The sequence below is a fragment of the Boleophthalmus pectinirostris genome, unplaced genomic scaffold (genome assembly GCF_026225935.1).
Source record: "Boleophthalmus pectinirostris isolate CB_2022bp ecotype Guang Dong unplaced genomic scaffold, ASM2622593v1 HiC_scaffold_14, whole genome shotgun sequence".
In the NCBI taxonomy this organism is placed as follows: Eukaryota; Metazoa; Chordata; class Actinopteri; order Gobiiformes; family Gobiidae; genus Boleophthalmus; species Boleophthalmus pectinirostris.
In genome coordinates, this window is record NW_026571047.1 from 13,488,146 (window position 1) to 13,496,511 (window position 8,366).

At 39.9% G+C, this 8,366-nt stretch overlaps 2 protein-coding genes across 2 annotated transcripts; both read left to right on the forward strand.

The window, feature by feature from the left end:
- The first annotated feature begins 4,939 nt into the window (after window positions 1-4,939).
- LOC110159727 (serine protease 27-like) lies at window positions 4,940-6,374 on the forward strand. Its single transcript, XM_055150528.1, has 5 exons — window positions 4,940-5,003; window positions 5,187-5,349; window positions 5,409-5,692; window positions 5,773-5,918; window positions 6,000-6,374. Exons 1-5 carry the CDS (start codon window positions 4,940-4,942, stop codon window positions 6,372-6,374), a joined length of 1,032 nt encoding a protein of 343 aa, XP_055006503.1.
- Window positions 6,375-6,576: 202 nt separating this feature from the next.
- On the forward strand, window positions 6,577-7,926 carry LOC110156305 (serine protease 27-like). Its single transcript, XM_055150529.1, is given in 6 exon segments — window positions 6,577-6,604; window positions 6,679-6,841; window positions 6,975-7,243; window positions 7,324-7,448; window positions 7,450-7,470; window positions 7,552-7,926. Coding segments are annotated over 6 exon segments (981 nt in total).
- The last annotated feature ends 440 nt before the right edge of the window (window positions 7,927-8,366 follow it).

Genomic DNA, 8,366 nt, shown 5'->3' on the forward strand with positions numbered 1-8,366 from the left:
TGCACCAGTGGCAAAAACTGTCATTGTGTCCTTAGACAAGACACTTCACCCACATTGTCTATTATGAAAGTGGTGTGTGCATGAATGATGGTAATGGTTGGAGGGGCTGATGGTGCAGATTGGCAGCCTTGCTTCCGTGAGTCTGCCCCAGGGCAGCTGTGGCTACAGTAGTGTTGAGTGAATGAATAATGAATTGTAAAGTGCTTTGGATATCTTGAAAGGTGCTATATAAATGCAATGGTTAATTAATGCTTAGATGAGAGTAGTTCACAGAGAAATATGTAATTATATCTTACAGGTCCAGATGCAGATGTTCACCTGCCATGTAAAATATGCAGATTTCATTACAGCAGACCACTATCTTCTGTGTTGCAAGAGATGAGGATTTCATCGTGAAAAGCCTAGATACAATAAGCAAGTTCTAGGCTGGATATATATACCCACCTCTGACAGGACCAACTTCTCAACTCTGTCATAGTTGAACACCACACTTGATGGCATTTTTAATAAGGCAGCACAAACATGTACAATTTTATCAGTTGGTGCAACCTCTTTGTTTTCCATTTCATCCCGCAGGGACTTCACAAACTGGACAGGAAGTGGGCCATCAAGAATATGGAACCTGTTCTTCAGTGCACCAATGATGCACTGGAAGTAAAACTACATAGATGAAACCATATACTTGTATTCTTAGTATTTGTACAGGAGGATGGGTATTGTGCAGTGTGTGTAAGTGAAGGGGGGGTCAGAAGGGTGGTGGATGGATGGTGGAGAGGAATGTTGTGTGTGGTGTGTGTGGAGAGATGTATGACAGATCCACGGGGTAGTGGAGGATGTATGAAGTGCTGAAAGTTAGGTGCGTGTGTGTGTGTTTGTGTGCACAGTGCATTGTGTTGATGATGTGTTGATGAGTAAAGGTGTGCAAAGTAGTGTGTATTTAAATGAAAATGTGTTAACGTGATGATCTTAAAGTGAACTGATAATTACAATTACAGGTGGTTTCATACCAAGAAAAACAGGCATTTAGGGTTGCCTCTCCACAGATCTGACCTATTACTTTGTCTTGTTTTGGTCTCCATGAAGATGGAAAGGTTTAAGACATACTATGAAACATTCCAAAAAAAGCTATAACATCATGGAGACTTCAGCTTTGTCTGAAATTTGAAGTTAGTGGCATTTTTTGTTTTCATGTAGCATCAGATAAGAAAAACAAGTCAGCTATAAAATCAGCATATTTTTCATACTTAAAAACAAAAAAAAAAAAAAATAAATCTATTCCTGCTCTAACCAAAAATATCAAATTTATAAAAATCCTCAAAATCTTCTTGTTGTTGAAGTTGAAGCTTCATAGGACTACGTATAAAAATGTTCCCCTTTATATCTGACTTCAATTTTCTGGAAGATATCTCAATTTTAAAGATCATTTTTTTCACTTCATGTGAAATTCAAATTTTTAAACTGGCATTTAAAGGTTTAAAGATTTAAAAAAAAAAAAAAAAAAAAAAAAAAAAAAGGTATTTTTGAGCAGAGCTAGATCAGGGATAGATCTTTGGATTTTGTCAAAACAGTACGATAAAATATTAATCTATGATGACAGCTATTTTTGTAAGTGCACATGTATGTCCTTAGGGTCCATAGGACATTTTTTCTGAATGATCAAACAAAACAAACAAACAAAAAAAGATAAAAGAAAAAATTAGGGGAGACTCAAAGCTTAAATTGAAAGTTTGATTTCCTAAGACAGGTCACATACTATAACGTTACTGAAATGAAAGAAAATGTTGGATTTATCTGTTTGGTGATCAAGTCAATAATCATGAATAAATCATGATCAAAAAAGTAAATATCTAATTCCTACTTTGCCTAAAATCACCAGGCATTCTGTAGAATGGTATGCTTATATCTATGAAGATGACTGATGAGGTGTGACTTAACTTCCTTGTAAATGATGCATGTGTCATACATGTTGAAAGAATCAAACAAACCACATTGTCCATTGTTACTTTGACCATGTTACATAATAGCTGTCACCAATTTGTCATCCCGTGATTGAACACAGAAGCTGTAATTTATGTAATAAACTAGACTGGTTTAGATTCTCCTCTCTTGCACACTTAGTCATTCATAATTGTTTTCATACAAGGTGTCATACCAGCAGTCACACAATGAACTATGTAAAGCTGCTTGTGTTATGTCATCTTTCAGTGTGAAATATTATGTTCTTAGGTTTAAATTTACAGGGTTAGAGGTCAACATGACCAGTTTAAACTGCCATGATTTTTTAAAAATCTAAATATAACCCTTTCCTTTGAAGGGCTTTACCATATAAATATCAGGAACAAGGAAATGACATAAATGTCTTATCATGTGTTGGATTGTATAGGTAAGCGTGTCAAGAAAGTATGACACCTCCCCACAGGTAACTGCTCGAACCTATATAAGCCGATGAGCTGTTAACCAATGAGCATCAACACAATGGCTTTGAACAAATGGAACTGCATATTGATGCTGGGATGCCTCCTCAGCACAGGTAAAACTTCCAACCAGAGATTCAAAATTTGTAAAAATGTGTCTTTATTTCAGATGTACAAATGAAAAGAAATAGAAATTATATTACCATCTGTTGTTTCATATATACAAACCTCTAGCCAACATAATCTTTTAATTTATATATTTTTCTCCTCCAGAGTCAGCAGCTCAGCTTGATGGTAAGTGCAATTTAATTCAATGAAACACTATTGTAAAGTTAGAATGGGCATACATGTAAACATATTAATTGATTAATAAATCAAATACAATAATCATAATTAATCTTTCCCACATATAATTAAACTTATTTAATTACCGGTATTTCAGTATTTTTGTGTTGCCTTGGTTATTACGATAATAGCAGCTTTAGTCATTAATTTGAATGTAATTTTTTGGAGGATAAGCCCCTTGAGATGTCTCACCATCTCATTTTTGAGGGAGTCCTTATAGTCACAACAACAGAAGACACATACAAAAAGGCAGACAGTAGGCTACATAAATTCAGAAAAATAAAATAAAACACCATACACACACTCACACATGACTGTTACAGACTGAATAAATCAAATTTGAACAAAAATGAATACAGAGTTCAAATATAGTCACAAAATACAACAAGATGAACAACAAAATTCAATAAGATGATCAAAAACAATTACACAGGTTATGTAAATATTGCACCAGAGTATTTTTAAGGACAAAAGTTAAAGCACGGATCGATGGTGATAGATTGTTCCAATCAAAGAGAGCTTCATATTTATTGTTTTTCTTTTCAAATTTATTTTATTATTATCATTTTTTTTTTTTTTTTGACTTTTGGGACAACAAAAAATATCTGATCTGCGAGGCATCCTGTAAGAGGATCTGAATGGAATTAGATACTGTTTGAGATCTTCAGGATAACTGCGATTAATGCATTTAAAGATAATAATAATAACCAGTGAAGTTGATGTCGGCAGGACAGAGTGAGCCAGGACAGAGGGTAGTACATCACGCAGTGATGAGTTCTTAGGCAACAGCAAAGAATAAACCTGAACAGACTGTTATAGATCACATTGAGTGGTTGGAGGATAGAAGTTGTGGTATTTTGATAAATGATATCACAGTGATCAAAAATGGGAGGAATTTAGTTGTGAGATGATCTTTTTCCTGACAAAAAAGCTAAAACAATTGATGGACTGGTAAAGTAATTTTAAGAGGTATGAAATTTAGTTTGTAATTGTTTGTACGGGAGCTGAATAATAGTGAGGGATCAAGCCATAAAATAAAGTATTTAATTTTTTTCAACTGCTATAATTGATGATGAATTAGTAAATATATTTATTTCATTAACAGAAAAGGGACGGTTGATAATGGTCGACCATATCAAAAGCTTTAGTAAGGTCTGTCTATTGTCACGATAAATGTCAGCTCCCTACTAATGCGCTCCAGTGGGCCTTAGATACACAATTAACTCCACAACATGTGCGCAGTTTTCTGCTGTTTTTAATGTGAGCTCTTTTATTGGCACTGATACATCTATTGAAGATTTACGTATTGGATTTAATTCCGCATGTAGAACAGCATTAGACATTGCAACCCCAATAAATCCCAGGCTATTAAGACCCAAAACTGAGCCTTGGCTGAGTGACACACACGCTGCTCGACATGAGAGTAGAAAGGCTGAAAGAAAGTGGCTTAGAGTGGGAAGAGAGATAAGCTTCAAGTATCTTTTCAGATAGTGAAAGACAGCTGGCGTTCCTACCAAGAAACTCTTAGGACGGCTAAGGACAGGCATTTCTCTGATATTATTGCTTCTAATGTTCACAATCCACGGTTTCAGAACCTTTTTTCAATTTACCTGCTGCCTCTTGAGCCAATTCTTCATAAACACAACATATTATTTCATTTTTAAGCAGATGATTGCCAGTTGTACGTGCCACTGAACCAGTCTAATTCTCTTGTGGAGTGCTTAGATGAAGTCAAGTCATGGATGGTTTCCAACTTCCTAAACTTCAATGAGAAAAAAACAGAAGTAGTGTTGTTCTCTCCTGGTGATGCAGCAGTGTTTGCTCCTAAAGAGGCTGTGAGTCCAGTAGTGGCAAATTTAGGCGTGAAAATGGACTGTGGGTTTAAACTTGATGCCCAAATTAACTCTGTGGTGAAGACCAGCTTTTTTCAAATGAGGCAACTGGCCAAAGTGCAATCCATTTTATCTTGTCACAACTTTGAAATTTGAAACCATACTTTTATTACCTCTCGTTTAGATTATTGTAACTCACTTTACACTGGTCTCAGTAAAACTCTCCTCGCCTTTTAACTGTATCACATTAATTTGACCACATATCCCCCATCCTTCAGTCTTTCCACTGGCTCCTCATGCATCTTCTCATTGAGTTTAAGATTATTTTATTTACTTTTAAATGCCTCCATGGTATGGCCCCTCAGGATATGTCTGACCTGCTCGTACCTCACACCCCCTCTCATGCACTCAGGTCAGCAGATCAGGCTCTCCTCCATTTTTCATTTAATTTAAAATCAAAAGATGCATGTCACCAGAACAGTACTTCTTATTCTGAACACAGATTTGGCACCAAGACCAGTGTTAAGACTATTAATAAGGTTAAAAGTGAAGATAAGAATGATAAAAGAGTTTAACACAACTGATTGCTCTCCAGTTTGTGGTATGGCTCCTCTTAACAACAAAATAGTTGGAGGTGAAGATGCTCCAGCTGGAAGTTGGCCCTGGCAGGTCAGTCTACAGAGGTCTGGCCGACACATTTGTGGTGGATCCCTAATCAACCGAGAGTGGATCTTGACAGCAGCTCACTGTTTTCCAAAGTAAGTACTCTAATTGTGTTCAGTTTAAGGATATTGAGCTTCAGACATTTTTATACCAGTACAACGTCCTTCAGCACCAACAGACGAAGATGGAGGGTTTCACTTGGTCGTGAAAATCTACGTGGTTCCAATCCTAATGAGATCAAAAAGGCTGTGAGGAGGATCAGGATCCATCCAAATTATGACAGTTTTACCAGTGATAACGACATTGCTCTGCTCAGACTGTCCTCAGCAGTCACTTTCACAGATTACATCAGGCCGGTGTGTCTGGCAGCCGCTCACAGTGTGTTCAACAGTGGCACTGATAGCTGGGTCACTGGCTGGGGCACCGTTAGAGAGGGAGGTCAGTTTGATTTAATTCACTCTGCACAAACACTTTTCATCATGTGAATGTAATGAAGTGACCAGTGTTTCTCCTCTCAGAACTGCTCCCGTTTCCCCAAACCCTACAGGAAGTGGAAGTGCCTGTTGTGGGAAACCGTCAGTGTAACTGTCTGAACGGCGTGGGCACAATCACAGACAACATGATCTGCGCAGGTCTTTTGGATGGAGGAAAGGACTCCTGTCAGGTACTGTGCTGTTCTTATCGGACTAACATGTTGTCAGCAGAACATAACATCTCATCTCACACATGCACTGTTGTCTTTTAGGGAGACTCTGGAGGTCCCATGGTCAGTAAGCAGGGCTCTGTCTGGGTTCAGTCTGGTGTCGTTAGCTTTGGTTTTGGCTGCGCTCGACCCAACCTGCCAGGAGTCTACTCCAGAGTTTCCAACTACCAGCCCTGGATCAACTCCCACATCAGCTCAGATCAGCCCGGGTTTGTCCAGTTTATGTCCAGTGGACCAGATCCTGACACTAGCGCCACCTGTCCTGGTCTGCCCCCTCCTCCTCTTCTCACTACAACTGCCCCACCACAAGACACAACCACAGTCCCAGAGCCAGAGACTACAGAGGAAGAGCTGCTGGAGCCTACTGCAAAACGTCAGTATTCCTTCCTCTACTTTTACAACCACTTGTTTAACTAGGAAGGAACATGCTGCAACAACATTAAGTTGATTAAACTAAATTATCAGAAGAGTGGCGGGAACTATGTGGGCCAAATAATGCTCTTCGCTGGGTGGTGATAGATTTGCAGACTCCTTAGACTTTAGTGTTCTTTATGAAGATGAAAAGATAATATAGAGTTAGGCAGGGAGGTTAGTGACAAGACAGCTGTAACCATTAGTGATGAATGAATTTTCTAGCACTAATCAAGGTTACAAGGAAAATGGGAGATTTTGTGGAGGCTCTGACTCCAGGCCGACAACAACTTTACATTATTTGTTACAGTGTGTGGCATCACTCCTCTGAACACCAGGATAGTTGGAGGCAAAGATGCTCCAGCAGGAAGTTGGCCTTGGCAGGTCAGTCTGCAGAGGTTTGGCCGACACATTTGTGGCGGATCCCTCATCAACCGGGAGTGGATTATGTCTGCTGCCCATTGTTTCTCCAGGTCAGTGAGAGTTTTTAATATTACAGAGGACCATCTGGCTGGTTAGAGGAGGTTATGCTTCAATTATTGTCAAAATATTAAACAATGCCAACTTAACATCTGTTATATTTATTGTCTGTCTCTTCGGTTACAGTACCAATACCTTTGGATGGGAGGTTTCCCTTGGTCGAGAAAACTTACAAGGCACAAACCCAAATGAATTTTCCAAATCAGTGTCAACAATAATTTTACATCCAAATTATGACAGTTTTACCAGTGATAACGACATTGCTCTGCTCAGACTGTCCTCAGCAGTCACTTTCACAGATTACATCAGGCCGGTGTGTCTGGCAGCCGCTCACAGTGTGTTCAACAGTGGCACTGATAGCTGGGTCACTGGCTGGGGCACCGTTAGAGAGGGAGGTCAGTTTGATTTAATTCACTCTGCACAAACACTTTTCATCATGTGAATGTAATGAAGTGACCAGTGTTTCTCCTCTCAGAACCGCTCCCGTTTCCCCAAACCCTACAGGAAGTGGAAGTGCCTGTTGTGGGAAACCGTCAGTGTAACTGTCTGAACGGCGTGGGCACAATCACAGACAACATGATCTGCGCAGGTCTTTTTGGATGGAGGAAAGGACTCCTGTCAGGTACTGTGCTGTTCTTATCGGACTAACATGTTGTCAGCAGAACATAACATCTCATCTCACACATGCACTGTTGTCTTTTAGGGAGACTCTGGAGGTCCCATGGTCAGTAAGCAGGGCTCTGTCTGGGTTCAGTCTGGTGTCGTTAGCTTTGGTTTTGGCTGCGCTCGACCCAACCTGCCAGGAGTCTACTCCAGAGTTTCCAACTACCAGCCCTGGATCAACTCCCACATCAGCTCAGATCAGCCCGGGTTTGTCCAGTTTATGTCCAGTGGACCAGATCCTGACACTAGCGCCACCTGTCCTGGTCTGCCCCCTCCTCCTCTTCTCACTACAACTGCCCCACCACAAGACACAACCACAGTCCCAGAGCCAGAGACTACAGAGGCAGAGCTGCTGGAGCCTACTGCAAAACGTCAGTATTCCTTCCTCTACTTTTACAACCACTTGTTTAACTAGGAAGGAACATGCTGCAACAACATTAAGTTGATTAAACTAAATTATCAGAAGAGTGGCGGGAACTATGTGGGCCAAATAATGCTCTTCGCTGGGTGGTGATAGATTTGCAGACTCCTTAGACTTTAGTGTTCTTTATGAAGATGAAAAGATAATATAGAGTTAGGCAGGGAGGTTAGTGACAAGACAGCTGTAACCATTAGTGATGAATGAATTTTCTAGCACTAATCAAGGTTACAAGGAAAATGGGAGATTTTGTGGAGGCTCTGACTCCAGGCCGACAACAACTTTACATTATTTGTTACAGTGTGTGGCATCACTCCTCTGAACACCAGGATAGTTGGAGGCAAAGATGCTCCAGCAGGAAGTTGGCCTTGGCAGGTCAGTCTGCAGAGGTTTGGCCGACACATTTGTGGCGGATCCCTCATCAACCGGAGTGGATT

Coding starts and splice junctions, on each gene's coding strand:
- LOC110159727 (XM_055150528.1), top strand. CDS start 4,940: ATGGTATGGCCCCTCAGGATATGTCTGACCTGCTCGTACCTCACACCC. Junction 5,004..5,186: donor ACCCCCTCTCATGCACTCAG/GTCAGCAGATCA, acceptor ATTGCTCTCCAG/TTTGTGGTATGGCTCCTCTT. Junction 5,693..5,772: donor GGGCACCGTTAGAGAGGGAG/GTCAGTTTGATT, acceptor TTCTCCTCTCAG/AACTGCTCCCGTTTCCCCAA.